At 34.4% G+C, this 25,908-nt stretch overlaps 1 protein-coding gene across 3 annotated transcripts in view; it reads right to left on the reverse strand.

The window, feature by feature from the left end:
• The window catches only part of SCYL2 (SCY1 like pseudokinase 2), a 52,428-nt gene that overhangs the window by 7,603 nt on the left and 18,917 nt on the right, over positions 1 to 25,908 (reverse strand). For all 3 annotated transcript variants that reach the window (XM_045872762.3, XM_064590745.1, XM_064590744.1), the window contains exons 4-13: positions 22,587 to 22,731; positions 18,407 to 18,556; positions 16,626 to 16,847; positions 16,063 to 16,179; positions 15,350 to 15,475; positions 14,243 to 14,419; positions 12,140 to 12,262; positions 8,559 to 8,672; positions 5,365 to 5,497; positions 3,455 to 3,573 (exon numbers count right to left, since the gene is read on the reverse strand). In XM_045872762.3, coding sequence (XP_045728718.1) covers positions 3,455 to 3,573; positions 5,365 to 5,497; positions 8,559 to 8,672; positions 12,140 to 12,262; positions 14,243 to 14,419; positions 15,350 to 15,475; positions 16,063 to 16,179; positions 16,626 to 16,847; positions 18,407 to 18,556; positions 22,587 to 22,731 — 1,426 coding nt within the window. The remainder of the gene's footprint in view (positions 1 to 3,454; positions 3,574 to 5,364; positions 5,498 to 8,558; positions 8,673 to 12,139; positions 12,263 to 14,242; positions 14,420 to 15,349; positions 15,476 to 16,062; positions 16,180 to 16,625; positions 16,848 to 18,406; positions 18,557 to 22,586; positions 22,732 to 25,908) is intronic.

Here is a 25,908-nt window from a genome sequence, read left to right on the forward strand (position 1 = left end):
TGAAAACAACCCATTTAATAATGCATAACAAAATCAGTTTATTCAGATTGTTATAAAAATGACATGTTTGGCTAAAATAAATCTTTTTTAAAGTTAGTAGGAATATTAAATGTACATAGTTTAACTTCCAAATAATTATAGTTCCTAAAGTATATCTAATACTATGTCATAATGTAGTTTAAGCTTTGGTTAAATGATGGTTCTTAGGGTATCTCAGATCATCGTGAACAATTTATTTAACAATATCATATATTACGGGTGGAATCTAGAAACTGCTTTCTTTCCCTCCCAAATCTTCTATCTTTTTGTACTGGGTGCTTATACAACTCTTCACAGTTGGTTTATTAATATTTCTATTCCATAAATGAGGAAACTATGGCTCAGGGAGAGAGAAAGCAACTTGGTAAGAGATACTAAATAACATATGGCAGCATGAGAATTCATTAATTCTGTCTCCAGAGCCTGCGCTCATTTCTACTTGACACTGCTTCTCACCATGCTCAATCATCTGTTGTCTTACCATGAGAGTAACAAAAGGCATTATCTCCTTAGCAGTTTACCTGGATGGACACTCTGATTAGTTTTTTTAACTTTGTAATGAAGCATAACATACTAACAGAAAAGTATACATATATAAGCACACATACCAAAAATTTCAAATTGAATTTAACCTGTAGTCAGATGTAGAAAAAGAACACTGGCAGCACCCCAAAAGCTTCCTTGTGCCCCCTTCTAGCTACTTCCCACCCCCTTATCCTATGAGTAAAAACTGGTCTGACTTCTGGTAGTATAGTTTTGACTGTTTTTGTACTTTATATAAATGGAATCATTCGGCAGATCTTGTGTGTCTGGTTTCACTTGCTCAACATTATGTTTGTGAGATTCATCCATACTGTTGCATGTAGTGGTTCAGAAGAATTAACACAGTGGGCCTAGACTGCTATCTTTGAAAAGGCCTGCTTGCAAGGTTGGCCCTTGGCCGGTGTCCAGGAACTCAGATTTTAGGAGAGTTCCCATCATTAACTGATGATAGTGGCTCACTAAACTGTACAAAGACTGTTTTATGCTAACATCTGCTTTCCTTCTGAAAGTCTGGAATGTGAGTACATGACAGGCAGATGGAGCTACAATACTTCACATATATTGTCACAACTCATTACCAGGGAGAGTAAGTATACTGAGGAGATGACTCTGGAAAGCTGACTCTGGTTTCCTCCAGACTTTGCCCTATAAGCCTTCTCCCTTTGCTGATTTTGCTTTATATCCTTTCGCCATAAAAAATCATAGCCATGAATACAACTATATGCTGAGGCCTGTGACTCCTTCAGTGAATCACAGAATCTGGAGGTGGTCTTTGGAACCCTCACCCAACACAAGTTGTGATATGTTTTGATTGCTACTTAGTATTTCCTGTTTTATAATCAAATGCAAAATAAAAAATGTACTTTCTTAAATCAAGTTATCGTTTTCCGTAATGCAAAATATACTTAGATTATTTTAAATCAGAATATTAAATTAGGAACCCTCTCCATGAAGTGAATAGGAAAGAAGACCACACCCATGTTAACTATTGTAAAATACCAGAAAATATGAATCCAAATATTTCTATTGATGAAAATAGGCCCCTAAAAAATCAAACCATAAAGCTGAAGAAAACTAACATCACATTTCAAATGAAATTATATATTTATAAGCATTTGGGAATATTTAAAAACATCCTAAATCATAAATTTGAGAACTAAGAACAGAAATGACCAAAAGTTGGACTTAGCTATATCATCATCCTATTTTTCCCCAATATTCACTGTTTCCCTTTTTTCCAATTGTAACTTCAACCCTGCCTCCCAAGATATGAAAAACTATCAACCAAAAACTGAAATTTAGGGACACAAACTTTCAGAGGCTTACCCTACCACTTCAAATGAAATTTGGGTCTGATTAATTTTATAAATCTAACTCCAAAACTCTATTCACTCAGCACTCTCCTCTAAGGCCAAAAGCTTTCCTGCTTAACTCCCAGCTTTCTGCTTCCTTAATTGCTCTAATTCACTTTCAGTACTTAATTCCCAATCTTGCCTGCCTATCCATTTCTGACACTCCCTGGTAAACAGGAGCCAACCAATCCCAGTCTTTTTTCCATTTTACTCCATTAAACACCAGTTCTTAAGTGAATAAAATGACTTGTCATTACTCTAACTCAAATTTTCTCTCAGTTCAATAAATATTTTTGGTTTTAGCACTGCACTAAGTGCTGTGGATATAATAAAGAATAAGATATAATAACCAGCTTTCTGGGAAAGGCAGACACATGACACCTGTGATAACTACAGTGAAAGGGCTATGCAGAGAGATAATTATATAATAATCTTTGAATACATTACCTCTTTCATCAAATGTTTACCACATCTTGAAATTTTAAATACCTAAACCAGTACACCTGAAACTAATATAACACTGTATGTTAACTATACTGGAATTAAAATAAAAAAACACAACAACAAAAAAAGCAAATACCTAAATCAGAGAGCAATTTAAGGTCTACTTATACTAGTCTCAGTTTACCTCTCTCCCATTACTCCCCTACTGTATTTATAGGTATCTCTCAGTCAAACTGGATTATTCATTTCCTATGGCAGATAGACTCTAAATTGGTTCCCAATTATCTCCTCATTCTGCTACTCAGGCCTTTGTGTAACTCCCTATCTTTGAGAGTGGGCAGGAGCTGTGACTTGCTGGTAACCAACAGAATTCAGAAAAGGTAATGGATGTCATTTCCTTGATTACACTACAGGATGCTGTAACTTCCATCTGTCTAGCAGATTCTCTTTCCCACTTTGATGAAACAAGTTGCCATGTTGGAAGGCCCATGAAGCAAACAACTGACAGTCATCCAGCTAACAGAGAGCTAGGAACTGAGGCCCTCAGTCCAACAACCTAAAAGGAACTGAATCCTGTCAACAACCACGTAAGTAGCTTAGAAGCAGATCCTTCTTTCCCCCAATTGAGACTTCAGATGAGACACCAGCCTTTGACTATAACATTGTGAAAACTCTGAACAGATAATCCATGCCCTGGCTTGGCTGATCCACAGAAACAATGAAATAACCATCTAGTTTATGGTAATTTGTTATGTAGCAATAAATAACAGATATACACCCCAGACACATTACATTGATTTTTTTCTTTGTTCATGTCAACTTCCCAGCCCCAAATTTGAAGTAGCCCAAAATCTTACATATCTTTCTATGTTCTAGTCATTTACTATCTCCCAATGAGGCCTTCAATAATCCTTCCAACTCACAGACTCCTTACTTTGAATCCACAAACTTTCTTTTTTGAACTCTTTCGCTATTTTTCCTTGTTTTAGCAACACTTAAATGTAATATATTTATATATTTAGTGCCAAGAAGACAGTAAGCTGAATAAACTGAATAAAACACAAAACTTTTCCTACCTGATTGAGATTAAGATTATTTTCAATACTCAGGGGAATCAGATGAGGCAATACTTTTCCAGCCAACTGCTCTTTGGTGATTCCCAACTTCTTATGTGTAAAAGTACATTTGTAAATACCTGATAGAAAAGAATGAGACAAATTGTATAGTTCAATGCCACAAATAAATAGACGTTACTCTATCTGCGTGAAATCTCTTGATAATTAATATAATTACAAATTTTTCCTTGTCAGCGCCTAGAATGAGGATGTTCTTACATATGGATCAGAATGATTTCAGTTTTATCACCAGTTTAGATTTAAATACCATGACATATTTATCCTGAATTCTTTTGGCTTAAGAGCACATTTACTGTTAGCATAACATTAAAAGCCTTACCACAATGCAGCAGCAAGGTTACAGAATGACCCTCTATCCTGAAAACATCTGAATATATAGTTCAGACTTCTCAAATTTGAGACATCTATTTCACAAGTGTGTGAGTATAGGTCTTAACACCTTTATTCACTTCTTTAATCAGACTGAACATGTTTGAAACTTTAATAATTGAATTCAACTCCACACAATCCTTCCCTAAAGTCTCACCTATTTACTCAAACTTCAAGACCCTGCTCATTACACCTATTCCACAAAGCCTTCATTTGATAAACTGAGCACATTTGTTTCTCATTCTCTGAATGCTTTTGTTGTGTTTTGTATATAATCCATAGCCTTAGAACACACCATATTCCATCATTTTGCTGTTAATGTACACTTCACTTAAATACTCAAAGAGTAACTTTATTGAACACCTACTAAATGTTTATTCGCTAAGCACTTAATTGCTATGCTCATTACTTTTCCCTTCCCATTTTCTCACTGAATTCTCATAAGACTCCCATAATGATGCATTTTCATCCTCATTTGTTAGATGAAGCAACTTTTCAAAGTCAGTCCAAGAACTGACACAGCCAGGATTGGAGCTAGGGCTCTTTCCACTATGTCAAACTCCTTCTCAAGAAGACTAATTTTGTTGAGCCCAAAAGTTTCATACCACATCCCATGCCTACAGAGGTCCACAGTAAATTATTTGCTGACCATTCTTACAAATATTTACTGAGAGCTTTTTCTTCAAAATTAACAGACTTTAAAATTAGTAAAAAGTAAACTTGTTAATGTTGTGATTCTACAATTATGTCTGTTTCCATGAGTATAGCAGAACCTCAGAATTTCCAGACTGGACTGTCAAAGCTTTAACTAATAATAAACAATTTCAGAGTTTCTTGACAGAGTAATTTATAATTATGCTGATAGAATAGAATGTGCTGTAAGGCTAATATGCTTTATAAGCACATCACTTAATAGTGAAACATACTTGTTAAGATTTGGACATATATAAATTAAAAACCAGCTCTACCACTTATCAGTTGTGTTATCTTGGATAACTTACTTAAATTCTGGGCCTCAATTTCCTTACTGTAAAACAGAAATAACAGTACCTATGTCATTGGAATTTGGAGAGGACAAAATGAGATAATGCAGAAAAAATACTCAGCATAGCCCCTTTTACAAACTGGGTACCACATAACCATCAAGTATTACTATTACGACTGGTATCAGCATTTCAAGTAGCTTTGTTTGCCTCTCTTATTTGGTATCATTTTACAGAGAAAACTACACGTGATCATGATATTTGTGAAGCTAGGATTCCCAAATGTCTAATTCTTTTGTAAATGTCAAGGAAGACTCTACAGTTTTTGCTAAAATTAACACAAAGAAAAGTTTTATAGTGGTATTTATCCCACCATTCCTCAATTACTGAATGCTATATACTTGAAAAAAGGATACAAAGGTTTTATAATTTGGAAGATTCATTTGCATGACTATAAAATAATAAAGCTGCATCAAATGACATTAAGTTTTCAGCTACCTAAAATTCCCATGAGGACTGCAGGTTCCTTGGATGGAATCTGTTGCAAGAAGGGCAGGATATCATCAAGTACAAACCACTTATCCAAGTATTCCAAAATCTTTCCTAAGCACACTAATGAATTTACACGAACCTATTAAAAGAGGTAAATTGCATTAGTCATTTAAAGTTTTTGCAATCTAGAACAAAATGTTTAACTACAAATTTAATCTTCATATAGATATGTTAAAATCTCAAGAATAAAAGTAGGTTTAAAAGCTCTCATCCTTTAATAATATAGGAAATCCACGTATTTACTAATTCCCCTGGACTTCTTTCAGAAAGAATTCATGATTGCTTTACCAGGACACTAGTTAGCTAAAGGTAAGGAATGACTTCAATTTTGTATCCTTCTAAATGAAGTGATTAAGATTTGAGAAGCTTTTCTATATATGTTTACTAACAATATTTCTTTGGGGACATCTGAATTATAAAAGGGACTACATTCTCCTATCAAGTGAGAGGATTTTACTAGGCTTCCAATACTTTTCTCTTACCCAGGCTTAATTCATTCTTGAATTAAATATTTCAACAACATGCAAAAACTATCTATATTTTACCCTACAAAAAGTTTCCTATTTCTAAACATATCTTTAACACAGATACTAAAACCTGATACTTAGGAGTGCTTTTATCAAAATTTTATCTATATTCGCTTGACAATTTTGATAAATATTTCACACCCTATTTTTTTTAGCTTGAATATGTTAAGATAGCATACATTCAGAAAAAGGCAAAGCAAAAAAATACAGCACACTGTTAAATACAAAAAACCGGTGGTTGCCAAAGGGGTGGTGGGTAGGGGGCTGGGTGAAATAAAGGGGATTAAGAGTATACTTATCGTGATGAGCACTGAGGAAGGTATAGAATTGTTCAATTATTATATTATACATCTGAAACTAATATAACACCGTACATTAATTATATTTCAATTTTTTAAGAAAGAATACTTTGAGTCAGGATCCTATCAATAGAACTGCAGTTTCAAAAAAAAAAAAAACTAAGCAAAGCAGAAATAATTTAGTTGGTTAAAAAAAGCATCATATTTCTACAAGAAAGATGGAAAAAATTCTCTGAAAAATAAGGTAAAATTGTTTTCTGAAATTCAAACATAAGGGATATTACAAATTCATAAAGATATCTAATTAATTTGCTCTTAGAATCAGTGCTATAAAAGGAATTGCTACATTTTTTATAAGTGTGTGTATGTGTGTCAAGAGATGCTAGAAATACTAGTTTAATTTTTTTATTTTTAATATAAAATACTAGTCATGTAAGTCATGAAGAAATAGAACTCTTGGAGCATTTTACCTACCTCTATGTAGAATTTATTTTTCTTTATTTTCAGGAAACAGTATTAAAATACAATTCTAACTCACAACTCATGTTTCACTAATTTCCCAGTTAGAATTTTTTAACCTTAGAGGTCCATGTCTATGAATGCAATTCAGAATTCACATTTACCCCTCTGAAGATAGGAACACTGTACGTGGTATTTAGAATGCAAATCCATTCCAGAATTACTGTTCTAAACACATTCATTATAACTCTTTGTAATCATGTCTTTAATGGCTCAGTTGGCAACTTAAAAAGAGATATAAACATCCCCAGGCATTAATACACATCATTTAAGTATCAGTGCTTCCCACCTCACTCTGCATAAATACTTAGAACTGAACTAGAACATGTACTTTGACAAAATGTATGCTAAAATAAATCTATGCTGCCATAAATAGAGTGTGACTTATATGATTTTTATTTTCTTTTTTTCTGAAGATTTTATTTTTTATTTTACTTTAAGTAATCTCTACACCCAAAGTGGGGCTTGAACTTAAAACTCCAAGATCAAGAGTCACATGTTCTATGACCAAGCCAGCCAGGCGCCTGCAGATTTTTAAAGGGCATTCTGAAAATGAAATTTTTAGCTGTATACTACCATCTATTTTGAAAATTCAATCATAAAATTTAGAAAATTTCAAAGAAAAGAACTGGATTTCAAATCTTTTTAATATTTATGCAAAGACTCTGAGGGGTACATTAACTTGCCCAGTGGCACAGGACAGTTAGTAGTAGAATCAGAATACGAACTCGGGTTTCTTGACTTCATTTCATACTTGTTCATTTTGGTAAACAATGATATTTTTTCCTATTTTGGTGTTGTTTTCCATCTCAGAGCCTTTATACCAAAAAAAAAAAACCCAAAAAACATGAACTAAAATGGATTGGATCACTATAAGGTAAAATCATGTCATTTAAATTGCTTTTGCCTTAAGCAAAAGCTTAAGCTACAAATGCTTATATTTATTTAAGTTTACATTTCACCTAATAAAGATGGAAGAGTTCTCCAAAGAACTATATTTACAAAATGCAAACGTAGTAACATGACCATTATCAAACATCAATATAAAGAACTGATCAGATGAATGAAGGACATTTTTTCCTCTTTTCTAAAGCTGCTGTTTGAAGAGATTATTCGATGTCACTTCTATAAAGAATTATCTGTGGAATAAATTCTTATGATCTACTGTTGGAGAAAAGGTTGGGAATATATATTTCTCCCAATATGAGATAATGAGAACTGATATTTACTGCTATTTACTAGTTCCTTGACTACCAACTGTAAGTGTTAAAATTCTGTATTCAAAGGAATCAGCTGCCTTTGGCCTAGATTTTTGAGTACAACTATTTCCCCCCACTTGTGTTCTTATTAATGTATTATTTTACTGTACCCTTATTTTTTTTTGAAAGTAGGCAAGTAAGTGGTAGATACAAAAATATAGATGACTAATAGTAAAGGCAGTTTATAAAAGGAAGCTGTTAAAAAGTTTTTAGGCTTATACACCAAGTTAAACTCTCATGATAATTTTAAAACTACAACAAAATAAATTGTGAATTCAAGCAGGAAAGTATTAAGAAAGAAAAATTACTCCAATTTTCTATTGAAGCACTCAAAGTTAGGGGATGGGAGTAAGTAATACTGCAAAAGTATGTATCAGGGAAAACTACAGCTATTGATCACTTTTATAGCACTATACACAGGTTACCTATAGCCAAGATGAAATATATGAACAAACTATAAAAGGGTTAACAATAAGGAAATAATTTAAAACAATGAGAAGTTAAAGAAAAGCAAAAATTAATATGCAATTACTTACAGCCAGGGAAGACGTTTGTAGACATGCATTTTTAATTCTTGGTATCAAAGCATTTTTCATGGATGGGTAGTCTATAAGATTTGCAAAGGTTGGAATGATGTTTAAACAGAGTTCCTATTAAGAAAATACACTGATTCAATCTTAGGGAAAGATTCTCTTCACCTTTTCTCCCACATATTAAAAAACATTTTGCATTTGCATGGTTAATTTGTCAGACAGCTTGAAATAAACTTTTATGTACGTTGTATCATTTGCTCATTTCAACAACTATTTGAAAGAAGAATACTTATCACTAGTTTTCAATTTTACACATGAGGAAACAGACCCAAAAGACCTTCCTCAAAATCATGCAAGGTCATATAACCTAGCATATGGAAACATTCCTTGGTCTCATACCTAATTTCTTTCCCTGACAACACAATTCATCATTATTATTTAAGAATGGGAACACCTAAGTTTTGCTATCTTTAACAATGAGGGAAAATCAAGTACAAAGTGACATAAAACTATTCGTCTTAAGTAAGGGATTTCTTAGCTGTTACATATATCCTTATGACAGAATATAATACAAACATTTTCCTTAATATATTTTAAAAGATTGTTTAATAATACCGGGGAGAAAATGCAGTAAGACACTATTATATAATCCCAATTTTTAAAATATGTAGGTACATGTGCCTGTCTATAGGCTTAGGGAAAAAGACATAAGGATAGATCTGGAAATGTTAATTCTGGGCATCTCTGAGAAAGGATTTTAATTTTCTTTATATTTTTAAGTACTTCCAAATTCTGAAACTTAAGCAAGTATAACTCATAGAAACAGGAAAAAGAGGGGTGCCTGAGTGGCTCAGTCGTTAAGCATCTGCCTTCGGCTCAGGTCATGGTCCCAGCGTCCTGGGATCGAGCCCCACATTGGGCTCCCTGCTTGGCGGGAGGCCTGCTTCTCCCTCTCCCACTCCCCCTGCTTGTGTTCCCTCTCTCGCTGTGTCTCTCTCAAATAAATAAATAAATAATCTTAAAAAAAAAAAAAAAAAAAAAGAAAGAAACAGGAAAAAGTTATTTAAAACACTGTTTAAAACACAACTAATGCTGGCCATAATGTAAATGACTGTAACTGGGACTCTGAATGAGGCTAACAGAGGAAAAGGGGAGATGACTAAGGAAAAGGGACCTAAATGAGTAAGGAAAAGAACAAGAAATGGCTTGAGAACTAACTGGCTGAAGAACATATATCTCAGATACCTTATAAGGGCAGAATGATCCTTGTAGCAAAGCATAGAAGGGATTATTGAAGAAAATGGAGGCATAAATATATACCAGGGAAAGAGTTAAACAATATTTGGTATACTTAAAGACATTAATTTGTAGTTAGCAGATAGAAATGAATTAACCACTAAGAATCTGTTATCAAAATAATGGCCACCTATTTTATTTGCTTTATTCCCAGATTTCCAAAAGGCAGATATGAATTATATGTTTATTTCCACTCAGAACTATAACAAATAAGTGGGTGACATAACTCGAGGATAAGAAGTACACGCTACATTCAAGGGGCCATTTTCCACAGATGGGAGAGAATAGGCAAGGGTGAGCAGTTCGTGAGACACTGCTCCTGTTACCAGAGGGTGCCTCCATAGGAAGGTCAGCATTTAATTCAAGAGAGTGAGCATGTACATGCATTGTGCTGTATAACCCAGCAGCAGGTTACAGAGTAGGTTAAATTATGTCTAAATCATATAGCTAAAGGAGGGGATGAAGAGCTCTTTCCCGAAGAGGAAATACAATTAAGAACCTAAGAACAGGACACTGAAACAAACTTGTTATTAGCTCATTCTCAGGAACTTCTACCTCTTAGTTTATACTTTATAACTGGTCATGGAGATGGGAGAATAAACATAGCTTCTATGTTTAATTTTAAAGGTAAAAATTTTTTAAATTGGTTCACAAACATATTTCTATTCATGCCTCTAAGCATCCTAACTTTAATAAACGATCTACTTTTCCAAGTATTCTTCTAAACTCTTTAGCCTCTTAAATATTTCTAATCAAACTTCACTTTAAAAATACCACTCCAAAATGAATTCCAGAAGTTACCTTCCAGCCTTCTACTTGCATGAAACATGAAAAGATTTTTGTTTCTTGCTCTTGTTCTAGTACTCTCCCAAAGCTTAGATAGTCTTTTAACTTTATCAGACTCTACCAAGCAATGCTGATACTAATTAATTGGGCTGGTGACTAAAGACTTATATTGAATGATACAAGAAATGTTGGTTTGTAAAATTCAGCAAAGTTGCACAGGTCAATCTGGATTAAATATTAACTATTTCAATAAATACTTATTGGCTGATACTTATTAGCTAAATGAACCCCCTTAGGAAAAAGACTAAAATGAGCCAAAAAAGTGAGCTTATATATGTGGTATTAGGTTCACATCACTTATTTTTAACTAATCTCTACACCCAACGTGGAGCTCAGACTCACAACCCTGCGATCAAGAGTCACATGCTCTACTGACTGAGCCAGCCAGGTGCCCCCAATATTAGGTTCACATTAGGAAAAAGAAGGTTTTGGTCAATAACTTTTAAAATTAAAATTCTAGGGATGCCTGGGTGGCTCAGTCGGTTAAGCGTTCTGCCTTTGGCTCAGGTCATGATCACAGGGTCCTGGGACTGAGTTCCGCACCGGGCTCCTTGTTCAGTGGGGAGCCAGCCTCCTTTTCTCTCTGCCTGCCACTCCCCCTGCTTGTGCTCTCTCTCTCTGCCAAATAAATAAATTCTTCTTAAAAAATTAAAATTCTGTTTTTCTTTACTAGAATTTCTATACTGGCAAAGAAACTTTAAATATAAAACCATTAAGCAGTGAGATGATCTTAACATAAGGACTTATTTTCCAAAGTAAAAAATCAAAAAAATAAATTACACTTTTAACAGTGATCCAAAATTTTTTTCTAGACAGACAGCCCTATAGAACCAAACTTTTAATAGCAAAACTAAAGAACTGAAAGTTTGGCAAAATACACGATGTTTTAACATCACCTTCGTGACACACAAGCATGACTATAAATGCATTAGGAATGGTCACACTAAATTACTGTCTGGCTTTCTATCTATTTGCTATGCAAATTAACTTCAGTATAGAAGGAACACTTAGAAGATTGAGTTATCAAGCATGAAAGAAAATTATGAGTATGGGAGTACCTACTTAATGTTTTCATAAGAAAAAGGCACATGTATCTTTGCCATTTTCATTCTTATGTTAGTTACTCATTCAGGAAGAAGATATACTGATCCTAACTACCATACCATAAATCAAATCTTCCAGGATAGAACATTTTTCATAAATAAAAGTAATGAGTAATTTTACTTCATTAATACAGGTATTTGTCAATTGATTCTTTAAGTTAGTTGGGATTAGATATATTTTAGTAATAGTATACAAACCAATTCAATGGATTAATATATATCACTATTGAGTTTTTATAGAAAAGATTTTAGAACTCAAACCCAAAATGTACTTCTTTTGCTTTAAAAATAAAAATAAATCAAAGACATTATTAAAGAAAAATAAATCAAATATTATACCTGGATCTGAATGGAAGGAGCCTCTAGAGCTCTGTAAACCATTGGTAGGACACTGTTCTTGATCTCATCAGGAGGAGTTTTGGTTAGTAGCAAATCCATTTTTTGCAAGAAAATTAACAAAATCTGTGTAAGAAAGGGGGGAACAATGCATTAAAGTCTAGAATCTTTGTAAGATTTCACATATGACAAAATTTAAAGTATCTTCATAAGAGAGGGTTCTATATTTTGACACTCACCATGTTGCTAGCCTGAAGGCATGGAAGACAAAAACATACAAATCAAGTTTCTTACATTTCCAGAAGCACAATATTTAATATCTGTTCTCAGTTTAAATATTTAAATGAAGACTAATTTCCTAACTCTCACACATCTTCAGTAATGCATCACTCACCCATAACTACCACTATCTGGAATCGACTGAATTGGAGAGAAAGAAAAAAAAAAAAAAAGCCTGAGAACAGCAAAGTCAGATATTCCAAAGCAGTGAATTCACTTGGCTTCTAAGTTTTAGAAGAAAATGTACAGAAATGAAAGGGACTCCGTTCCCCTATGATCCTTTGTTATGTTTCTTAAATTCCACATATGAGTGAAACCATATAATTGTCTTTCTCTGAATTACTTATTTCACTTAGCATTATACCCTCCAGTTCCATCCACGTCATTGCAAATGGTAAGATTTCATCTTTTTGATGGCTGAACAGTATTCCACTGTGTGTATATGTGTGTGTGTGTGTATATATATATATATACACACACACCACATTGTAATCCATTCATCTGTCGATGGACATCTGGGCTCTTTCCATAGTCTGGCTATTGTGGACATTGCTGCTATAAACACTGGGGTGCAGGTACCCCTTCGGATTACTACATTTATATCTTTGGGGTAAATACCTAGTAGTGCAATTGCTGGGTCGTAGGGTAGTTCTATTTTCAAGTTTTTGAGGGACCTCCATACTGTTTTCCAGAGTGGCTGCACCAGCTTGCATTCCCACCAACAGTATACGAGGGTTCCCCTTAGAAAGAAACATTTTCAATTGTCCCAGATCATTTGTTTTCTCACCTAGCTGCCACACATACCTACATTATAAGGAACAAACTGTCCCTTCTATTTATGCAGAATACTTAGTGAACATGTGGCTCCACCATTTTGCCTCCTAACATCTTGAAAATGTTTAGGAAACCCTGTTTCAAAGCCTATAGTTTCCTCACCTACCCTTTCTTAGCCATAGGAACTCTTGCCTTATCACCACAGTCTTCCTTTTGCTCCCATCCTTTCAAAGAAAGGACCACAAATAGCCTGTCATAAAACCATTAAGTAGTTGACGGTTTACTAACAAGCTACTGCCATATAGTGGCAGAAACATGTAATAATATTTACTGTGCCTAGAAATTTCATTTAATCTCAACTACCCTTTTTGTTTTAGAAATGAGCAAACAGAGGCTTTAAGACAGTGAAGACTTGTCCAAGTCATACTTCTAGTAAAGATGAAGATCAGATTCAAACCCAGGTGTGTAACCCTACTGCTCTTAAACCCAAGACTACCTAGAATCTGACAAGTAAATATTATAATAGAGTCTACATCAGTAACTAATTACATTTTCAATTACAATACACACATATATTACTTCTGTGATGCTGTAACCATTTCCTCTCTTCTGTTGAAACTATTTATTACCAGTAAAATAAAGAGAAACAACCGGCATAAACTTTCTACAAATTAAAGACCCTAAATAACAAAACAAAAAGCAAATGCTTAAAGGTGCAGGAGAAAAAGAAATACTTTTCCCAAACCTATAACTTTTAATAAGGCCAATAAGAATACACAGTATAACACATGCCAAATCTCATTACAATTTATTTTCTGAGATGGTAAGTTATGGAGAGCTACAGACATTTACTTGCAAAGCTTAATTATAATTTTAGGAATGGTTCACTTCAAACATATGCAAAATAACTTCTAACGGAAAAAAAATTATCTTAAACTTACCTCAATTTTTAAAAAGTCGCATATCCATTCCTTTCGTTTTTAATGATAGTCATCATTGACTAACATCATTAAATAACAGCAGATAAATAGGAAAGAGTATCTATACACATACCTGGATTGGCTCCTGCTGTTTAAAGACAGGGCCAAGTTCAGGTAGAATTAATTTGACATATTCTTCTTTGGTGCATTCTTCAGCAATCAGTAGAACATTGGGCAAAACAAAAGGTACCATATCAGGGTTTACAAATTCTGAAGTCAAACAAGGCAAAATTCTCTGCACAATGACACGCTGAAAGGCAAAATGTTTTCATAAAACTAAATTTAATTTCAGATCTTTAGTATTAATATTGAAGTTACAGTCTTAAATCTCCAATTTTCTTTGGGGAAGATGACCATATAATTTATGGTTGAAACTGGGACATTGTTGAGAGTAAAATGAGGTGCTCCTGCTAACTATGTCAGGACAAAAGAAATAACTTGGGAATGTTAGAGATAAAGGGGGACGTATGGTCACCATACCTTTAGGAAACATTGCCTCATTAATCTTAATATGTTTCTCTTCTTCATTACTTATGAGTCATACCACACAACTTAAACACTGTTCTGTACTGTAAATTGTTATTTCATGCATGTTAACTCTATCTACACATACTCTAAGAGTCTTGAGAGCAAGAACAGTATTTTGTTTCCTTTTTTATCTCCACAGCATCCAAGTAAAGGGCTAGACAAAGAGTGCATAATCAATGAGTATCTGACAGATTAAACACTGGAGGTATTTTTGTAACCAAGAATCACCAGTTTTCAACCACTGACTTCCAAGGCATTCACCAACATTTTTTAGACTATATTACACTCATGATTTAATAAGCCAGAGAGGGGAGTTAAAGGAATTAGAGAGGCTAGTATCAATATAGAGGTACCCCTTTAACTGCTGGTGAGGCAATGATCTCCACAATGACAGCTTATGGACTTCTCTTCTGACATTTAATGTCCCGGTGCTACCTTTGCATAGGTAATATTCTTCTAATTTTCTTACCTATCTAATTTATTAAATTATTTTTGGACCCTGCAAAAAAGGTTCACTAAACTTTTAGCTTCAGTATGCAGCCTTCTATAGTCATATATGCACCTAAGACAAAAGTTACATTTATTTCTCTGGAAGAGTTATTATAGTAAATAAAAATCCTGACTATAACAAAAAAACTGATCAACAACAAACCTTGGGCAGTTTTGGAAGAACTTTTGGTAGTCCTTTGAAAAATTGTGATTTCTGAAGATTATCTCTTTGGAATAAGGTATCAAAATACTGCAGCGTTACTGCACCAACATCATCAAAGAAGGGAATCTAAAAACAGGAAAATAAAATTATTTTGATAGATATTAAAATACTTCTCATACCTGAAACTGCCATAATACAGTGAAAAAATATTCAGAAACATTTAGCAAAATGCTAAAGATCACTTAATAATTCTAATCATAAAAATCAGAGTAAGGAAGTAATAACCAAATTTCTTTGCAAGTTCAAATTTTCAGTGACTACCTGTAAGTTGGCTGGGCAGTAACATTTTCTTTACCTAACTAGTAAATATTGAAAAATTAAGTAAAATATCTTGAAGGCATAATAAGTACCATTTATCTATTAAAATCCAAACTTACAAGAGTAAATTAGAGGGCCATGAATTCTTGTGTCCAGAATTTCTATACCTACATGACTGTTAAGACTCTGATTATTTGAAATCTTAATTTTATATCAGAGCAATTATATACATAAATTATTTAACTGTTTAAGATTAAAAGAAGTTGAATATTTAACACATTCAAAGATAGAGGTGCTATTTGGGGACTCTATCTGACTAAATCTTGCTTTAGAAGCACTTAACCTACTTTAACTCATTGTCCCTCCACCTAAGACAGGAATTCATGTGTACTCACCTTTGTCATTTGATCTGCATCTGGTCTTACAGTTGGAGTGACATTTAACAATAGTTTTACATGTTCACGGACTTCCTCAGGTATATTTGAAAGTGAACTAGATCCTAAACGACTCAACTATTTAAAAAAAGTGATAATATTAAATATAAATATAAAATATTCAAAAAGACAAGGCATTTGTAGTCAATCGTCTATTTAAAAAACCTTTTTGAAATTTACTCAAAAATATATGTTAGAGTGAACAAACTGCTAATTCTACTGTGGCAAGATAATTAAAACACTTATCTTCAATACCTGAAATTATTTCTATTACTGAAACAAATGCCCAGCATTTTAGATCAGATTTCAGTATTCACTCTAGTAAATAAATGCCACGATTAAAGCTGTGGTAACAAACTTTAATCCTCATTATTTACAGAATTACTTTTGTTCAGTTGATTTTATGCAAACTTAAAATATGAGACATCATCTCATTTTAGAGAATTTTCTGAACACATTTTTTAAACCAAAGAAACATTTAATACTTTTAATGTAAGCAATTATTTATATATAAGGCAAATTACCTGATCCAACTGCCTACTAAAACTCTTATAAATATCTTGCTTGTTAACTTCAAAAATGGGTTTCCCTTTATTAAATACAGCATACATGACAGTTCCTAGTGAGTACATATCACTGGCTGTTTCACAGCTCACAGAAAGTATGTATTCAGGAGCCAAATATTCAGGATTAGGAAGACACAATGATGGTAAATTTGGGTCCCATTCTTTACAAGGAAACTTAGGCTATAAGAAGACAGAAAAGAGATTATATAGATTAAATATTTCAAATTAAAGCAAAAAACACTATCAAGCAGTTAGCAACCTAGTTTTAAATCATACTCAGTCATGCAAGTAAAAATATCACTACCACCTTCAATCCTGAAATTCCCAAATTCTCAAATCTGGAAAGGGCACTAAACAAACTGAGAGATATGAATAAGAACTCCTGCAAACTGGGTGCCTGGGTGGCTCAGTCAGTTGAGCGCCTGACTCCTGATTTCAGCTCAGGTCGTGATCTCAGCGTCCTGAGATCAAGCCCCATGACGGGCTCCGTGATTCTCTCCTTCTGCCTCTGCCCTTAGCCCCCTGCTCACTCACTCTCTCTCAAAATAAATAAATAAAATATTAAAAAAAAAAAAAAAAGAATCCTTGCAACCTTCAGATTATCAAAGCTTTCTCCCAGAAGACAAAGTATCACTGTAAGATGCAGTATGAATACGAAAAGGTATAGCCTATGTTCTATGATACATAGGTTTCAAATTGTATGGACTCAGATTATTTGAAACCTTGTTCTTTCACTAACTAGCTGTGTGATTTAGTTAATAAGCTCAAAAGGCTGTTGTAAGATTAAACAAATGTATGGGAAAAAATGGACCTAACACAGTGTCTGACCCATAGTATATACTCAACCAATACTAATTCTTTCTGCTTCCCTTAAATGTATTTACTTAAATTACAAATATATCTTAGGTCAAATCATGGTGCCTTTAACAGCTACATATATATATACATATATGTATATTAAAAACTTGAAATATTGCAGTATTTTCCTAAGTATAAATAGGCAGATATCACAATCACTATGTAACAGGTACTTTGGAACCAAAGAGAACAGGTTCAAATCCTACCTCCACCACTTAACCACCTGCCTAAACTTAGGTACATTATTTTATTCTATGAGCCTAACTTACCCATCTGTATTAGTCCCATATCTCACAGATTGTGGTGAGGATTAAATAAGTAAATACATTACAAAGTGCTTTGTTAGAAAAGTACTTCAATAAATGTTAGCTCTTATTATCACTGCTACTGTTGTTATCATGCTCCCTAAAGAAGATTCTGTGGTCCGATGTTGGGAAAACACTGCTAGAGATTCACAGTGTTTGTAGTGTATTTGATAGCCTGAGGAAAAAAGCCTACTTAACCCAATAGTTCTTAAATTTGTTTAACTCTAGCATCCTTTACTCAAGTAACACTACTGTGGAATTAACAAGCTGAAGAATACTCTCAGGTAAAATGAACATTAAAAATTTTCTATAAAGCTGTACATTTAAACATACATTGTACCACATAACCTATTTCTACACATTTATCAGACTTGCAAATTCTCTAGTCCATTCCAGATGCATCACAAATTTCCACAGCTTTAAAAATATTAGAAGACTGGGACACCTGGCTGGCTCCGTCAATAGAGCACACAACTCTTGATCTCAGGGTTGTGAGTTCAAGCCCCACGTTGGCTGTAGAGATTACTTAAAATCTTAAAAAAAAAAAAAAAATACAAGACCTAAAACCTTCATTACCTCTTGTTCAGAAGGATTGGTTGATGATACACAAAAATCAAAGCCCATTATTTTCCAGGCTCCACTTTTATTCAAAATTATATTTTCAGGTGTAATATTTCCATGGACCATTTTCACACTGCTATGCAAAAATGACAATCCTTCAGAAACCTGTAAATGGGGGGAGGGGGGAGACACTTTTACATTAAATAAAACTCCTTTCAATTATAATAAAATGTCTCTTGAAAATCATAATTGCTGCTTCTCCCAATAAAAGATTTTTTTACATGTCAGGGAATAATTAAATTTCATCATAAATGCAAAAGAGTAGATATTCTCAGTTGCCACAATGATCTAAGCATTAGTGGGAAAAATCCAGTTATAAAACCAGAATACAACTCTTTATTAAATGTCCTTTCCACATGCATATAAGCAAAGTCAAAGATAATTTAAAACCACTTTTCCATCCAAATTTATTGTTTCTGTGTTTGAAATGTGAAGGAGTTACAGATAGTAAATATCAAGGGTCTCCTTGTCAATTTGATTCTAATTCTTAATATTTTAATATATTTACACTTCATACTGAAATTCAGTTTTTCTGAATCGTATTTTGCTCAGTTTTCATATATTAATTGATGTTCACTCATTCTCAAATTGGATTAGTATTTGGTAATTTTGACATGTGTACCTGAGACTACCATGGAATTTGTTAACCAAAAACGAAGACTGATTTCTGTTTCCAGGAGTCGATTCTGGCAAACTAACACTCCCTGACTTCCAGGACACCACTCTCCCAGGCTTTCCCCCAACTCCACTGGTCATTGCTTTTCAGTCTATTTATTCTGCTGGTTCCTCCTCAGTACCCCAACCTCAGTGTTTGGACAGCTGAAGTTTCCATCTACTCTTTCTCAGTGTTCTCACAACTTTCAATATCATCCAGAGGTTGACTGCTCCCAAATTATCTCCAGGCTGGGCTTCTATTCTAAAGTCCAGACTGATTATCCAACTGCCTTCTTGACTTCTCTCCCCTTGAACGTTTTATAAGCATCCCATTCTTAGAAGAATCAAAAACTGAGCTTCCCCTACAATTCAGTTCTCTCCTCCTATGGTCTTTTCCCCATATCCATTAACGGCCACTTCACTTTTCCATTTTTCAAAAACCTTTGAGTTATCCTGCACTACTCTATTTTTCCTATATAAGAAACCATCTACAAATTCCAATACTTTCACCACCAAAATATATTTTGATCCTGTCTTACCACCTTCCCGACCCTGGACCATCATCATCTCTGGCCTATACTACTAGAGCAGCCACCTACTTCACCTCGTTTCTGCTCACACCCTTCTACATAATTTAATTCTCAATAAGCAGCTACCAGATCATGTCACTTTCCTGCTCAAAGCCTTCCAAAGGCCTTTCCTTCCTCTCAGAGTAAACTTCAAAGTATTTTTCTGGCTTTTAGGGAATAAGAGGACTTAGCCACCGTTAACTCCCTGACCTTGTCTCCTACTGCTCATCTTATTAACTCTTTCCACCACTCCAGGTATTTCACTATTCCTTGAACAAGTCATGCATGATTCTGTTTCAGGGACTTTGAACCTTCTGTTCTTTCTGCCTAGACCATTCTTTCCCTAGGTATCTATATGGTTCACTTCTTTGTTTACTCAAATGTCCAATTTTCAGTTACAGATTTCCTGACTACCCCCATTCAAAAGTGCAACCTTTTCCTCCCCATCCAAACTATTCTCTCTTCCGCCTTCCCTTATTTTCTCCACATGCATTTATCATAATCTAATGCACTATATATTTACTTATTTTATTGTCCTTCTTCACCCATGAGAATATAAATTCTAAAAGGCAGGAATTTGTGTCCGTTTTTTCCCCTGGCATATCTTCAGCACCCAGAACTGTGCCAGAAATATAGCCATCCAATAAATATACACTTAATGAATGGATATGAGAATGAATTCTCTTAAAAAAAAAATCCCTTACAGTTTCAACATCAAGTTAACTCAACAGTAAAGAATGTAAAGAGTACTATTTTAGAAAATATCTGGATTCCTGTCCCAACTTCACTAATTACTAGCCTCGCAACTTTGAGCAAGTCACTGAACCTATCTAGGTCCCAGCTGGTAAATTACTTCAAACAATGGTATATTAACCTCTTAATAAATGTGGGAAATCATATTAGATTCCACACCACTCCCAATCCCATCCCCATAGTCAGTCAAAAGGGCCTATTCTAACCACATAACTTCATTCATCCCTCTAGTACTTCCTGTGATTTTTGAGCAAGACTTTTTAAATATCATTAACTATTTTTTACATGCAGGCACTATGCTAAGTACTTAAAATTTACACATTGAAAATAACCCTACATAGTAGTAATTATTTCTCATACATTTTCCCTATGCCCAAGTTCCACTCTTCTAGAATGACACTTCTAAAATGCACATCAGACCAGGTCATTTACTCTACTTAAAAAATCCTCCAGTGTTCTTTCTCTATCTTTCCAGTTTCATTTTTCACCACTCCTTGAGATGCAATCTGCTACTTCTAACTGCCTGAATATTTATCCTCAGTGACTAGTATAACAAGCATTTAGGGGCTTAATATTTCTCAAATGAACGTTCTCCAGTTCTAACACATTGGAACCTATGAAATTCATGTAAGATTTGCATTTTAAAAAATGCTTATTCCTCAAATACAATTCATAAAATATACGAAGTTTTTCAAGTCTAGAAAAGTCAAATGATTTTTGACAAAGGTACCAAGACCATTCAATGGGGAAAGGATAGAAGTTTCAACAAAGGGTACTGAAAAAATTGGATATCCATAGGCAAAACAATGAGGTTAGACCCTTATCTTAAACCATATGTAAAAATCAACTCAAATCAAAGGCCTAAACATAAGACTAAAACTATATAACTCTTAGGAGAAAACACAGAGGAAATCTTCATGACACTGGATTTGGCAAAGTCTTTTTAGATATGACACCAAATGCACAGGCAACAAAAGAAAAAATAAATTGGATATATCGAAATAAAAACTTCTATGCATCAAAAGACAAAATCAACAGAGTGAAAAGGCAACCCACAGAAAAGGAAAAAATATTTGCCAATCATATATCTGATTATATACTGAGATTAATATCTGGAATATATAATGAACATCTACAATTCAACAACAACAAAACAAACAACCTGATTAGAAAATGGGCAAAGGACTTGCATAGATATTTCTCCAAAGAAGATACACAAATGGATAATAAGTACATGAAAAGATGCTTAAATTCACTAACTCCTAAAAAAATGCAAATCAAAACCATAATGGTCTACCACATCACTCCGATTAGGATGGCCACTATCAAAAACTAGAAAATAATAAATGTTGGTGAGGACATGAAGAAATTAGGACTCTGCGCTGCATTACTGGTAGAAATATAAAATGGGATAGCCAATATGGAAAACAGTACGCTAGTTCCTCAAAAAATAAAAAAAATAGAATTACTATATCATCTAGAAATTCCACTTCTGGGTACATCCCCAAAATAACTAAAGGCAGAATCTTGAAGAGAAACTTCTACACCCATGTTCAGAGCAGTATTACTCACAACAGCCAAGATGTGGAAGCAACCCCAGTGTCCATAGACAAATGAATAAACATAATGTGGCAAATACATACAATGGATTATTCAGCTCTAAAAAGAAAGGAAATTCTGACACATGCTACAACATGGAAAAACCTCAAGAACATCATACTAAGTGCAATAAAGCACAAAAGGAAAAATCATATATGATTCCACTTACATGAGGCACCTAAAGTAGTCAAATCATAGAGAATAAAAGTAGAATGGTTGCCAGGGGCTGGCGAGTGGTAGGGATGGGTATGGAGAATTATTGTTTAGCGGATACAGCTTCAGTTTTGCAAGGTGAAAAGAGTTCTGTTATGAAACATAAATTGGTAACCTTTGTAGAAGGGTACTTATTGACTGGTTGATGTTATGTTTCATAAATTTAAAATATAATTTAAACCTAACAATAAACTGTAGAAAAACTGTAGAACATAGAAATAATTTTTAAATTACTGAGAGGATCCAAAGGTTTACATAAAGCAGTTGATATTGCTACGAAGTTTTAAATAGCCAAAAGCAATTTTGAAGGATAAAACTCTTTTCACGTGATGAATAAAAATACATACCTGAAGCAAACCATATTTAGTTTCCACATCATAAAGGTTATAATCCTTAATGTCTGGAGATACAGGGGAAGGTAGATTTTCCCAGTTACCTAAAACATTGGCTAAACTGGCAAAAACTGGTTCTGTACAAAATGCCAAGCAATCCCTGTTTTAAAAAAGAAAAAGTTATTTACCATCATTTTTTCCCCACATTATTAAAGTCAAATATACATAAAATATTAGTAGTCAACAAGAAGACAGATTTGCTTTCAGCATTAATAAAACAATTAAACCACCATTTTCAGAATACGCTCAAAGGAACCTGCAGATTTCCCAGACCCTCTGGAGCAAGAGCAGTCAGAAAGAGGCAAAGAGCACAGCTCCAGGTCCCCTGTAACTACTTCAATCAGAGCAGCTCTGATTTTACCTATTTTATATATAATTTTAAAAGGCGCCACAATTTTTAAATTTTTAAGTTACTGCTCTTTGATGTGTAAGAATATTCAGAAATTCAGAAAATGTTAGATATTAACATTCAGTAGGCCTCATGGAGTAATCATAAAGAGCTCAGGCTTTGAAGACAAATACCCAACTTCAAGTCCCAGCATCCCTATTCCCTGACTAGGTGACCTGGACACCTCGGCTCTGAGCCTCACTTTGCCCATTTGTAAAATGGTGATAAAAAACAGCCTTGAAGGGTTACTGTGAAGATCAAAGGAGATAATGAATGTAAAGTACATAGCAGAGTCACTAGCATGTAAACTTAATAAATCTTTACTACTGCTATTGTAATTACCAAGTGTTTGAGACTCAAGTCCTAACATTTTATGCCTTGGGCTTATTTAGGCTCTGGCAATGAAGAACTACATACAAGGTATTGTGTAACAAAGCTAGACCAAACGTACCCAGACTGTAACTGTTTAATGGCAAGTACACCTTTTGCTGTTTCATCTGTCCACTATACCTCTGTAATTTTTCTTTCACCTTGAACCCATTTTTCAAATGAAAGCATATGCAGAAGCTTAATATACATGAAAGATTAACACAGAGCTGCTTAGGCTGAGGGAGAGAATTATTACACCTGCTCAGTCATCAAAAAAGATGCTACCTTGTTCTTTACTCTCTCACCAAGCTCATAAACACAGTGGACACCAGATTTCCATTTGCTGAACTGTACTGGAGGAAAATTGATCAAATACTCTCAAGTCTTTTCTCCAGTTTTCTATAATTCCCATAACTCACGCATTTGAGCTACTCCTATTTGTTTCCTCTCGGTCTTGACCCCAACATCATCCTTGGCCACATCAACATCCATATGATTATTCCTCAAGCTGGAAGCCCTCTTATCTTTCATGAATATTCACTTCCATCAACATTACAGTCACATACCAGAAGGGCTATATCCTCTTCTCAAGAACCACTTTCCCAACCACAGCTATTTACTAGCCATTATCTCCTACCCCTTTACTATCTCCACCAAATCTAGCTCCCCAACACCTTTATTAACCAAATTCAAAGTATTCAGTCTTGACCATATATATTTGATTCCTTTCTTTCTCCCAACTATCACAATAAACTATCACCCAAATTACCTTTTACTGAGCAAACCCCTACTAACCCTGTAATAACCACTACAAGTTTCTTTTACTCTGTTGCTTATGTCATAAGCACCAGCAAAGAATAGAAAGCCCAAGTCTTTTTAAGTGTTAAGTCACATAGTATACTTTAACCTTGCTTTTTCAACATTCAAGAACATTCCTTTATTGTCCTCTTCCTAGCTCCTCATTCCATGGCCCCCTTTACCCACTACTCACCTATTATCCACTTTCTACTTTAAAAAAGCATAAAGTTCATCTAACATGAATGACATCATTTCCCTACACTTCACCATATTAGTGATTAAACTATCATCCCAATATTTCCTTTCAGTTCCTCCTCTGGGACTTTATTCACATAATGAAGTCTTCTCTGCTGGGCTCCTCAGTATCTATTTTCTAGCTTCCAAACCACCATCCTACTACTGATATTATTAAAGATCAGTAACAACCTCTCACTAGTCAAATGTAACAAACTCTTCTCAGTCCTTATTTTCTTTTTAAAGATTTATTTATTTATTCGAGAGAGCGAGAATGAGAGAGAGTACATGAGAGGGGGGAGGGTCAGAGGGAGAAGCAGGCTCCTCGCTGAGCAGGGAGCCCGATGTGGGACTCGATCCAGGGACTCCAGGATCATGACCTGAGCCGAAGGCAGTTGCTTAACCAACTGAGCCACCCAGGCACCCCTCAGTCCTTATTTTCTTTTTCCTCAGTGGTGCTCAGTGTTAGTGGGTCCCTTCTCCCCTCCTTTAGCTTCCATGACCTTCAGCTGCCTGTTTTTCTCCTGCCATGTAACAATGATCGCTCCTTTCTTTTCCTGGCTCTTCTTTTCCCTCTACATTTCAAGTTCTGTCCTCAGTACTCTGCTCTTTCGACTCATGCTCTTGAAAAATTCTTTTTTTCATGGTTTTAATTACTGCCTACATGTTACCCTCAAAACATATCACCAACTCCGAGCTTTCACCTGGATGACTTTACTATAGCACATTTCTTTTGGATAATTCCAGTGTTATTTCTACATTACTAACTCATAAAAAACGGGAAGTCATTTTTTCCTTCCCTAAAGTTGTCCTATTCCTATCAATTTTACAGTTTTACAACTTAACAGTGAAGATGCCTTAAAGTAATCTTAATTTTCTCTCTTAATGATCACCAATAAATCCCTAGTTCTATAATATTTATATCACTATAAAAGAAGCTGCAGGGACAGCTTCTCCCCTCACGAGTCTTAGAATGTAATGAGGAAATGTAAGATACATTGATACCAGTTAAAATAACAAAGATGGGTGGGCATTCTGATAGGTGACATGGTAGACGCTGATAGAAAACATTCCAGAGAAAACAGCATTGATTGGAATGCTCAGGACAAGTGTGGCAAACAAAACTTACCCACTTCAGGATAAAGAGTTCACAATAGTGAATGTTATGTAAGAGTCAACAACTATACTCTTCTTTTGGGTTTATTCATGAAAAGGAGAGCTATAAAAATATTATCATCATAAGAGATATATGCGCATATTTCTGGGTAGGCACACCATGATATAGTAGAATAAAAAAAACATGGGCTGAGGAATCAAGGTGTCATAACTATGTGGCTTAAGTAATGTCTCTGATCCTCATTTCTCCCATGTAACTCTGAGAACTGAATGAGTTAAACAAATGTAAAGCATTTAATACAGTTTTCATGGTAAATATTAGTTTTTTTCTTTTAGGTTGAAAGAAAGTAACTCATGCTCTTGGCGGAGAGG

The sequence above is a fragment of the Mirounga angustirostris genome, unplaced genomic scaffold (assembly GCF_029215605.1).
Source record: "Mirounga angustirostris isolate CCGP_5_RB_7025 unplaced genomic scaffold, mMirAng1.0.hap1 SCAF_5, whole genome shotgun sequence".
NCBI lineage: Eukaryota > Metazoa > Chordata > Mammalia > Carnivora > Phocidae > Mirounga > Mirounga angustirostris.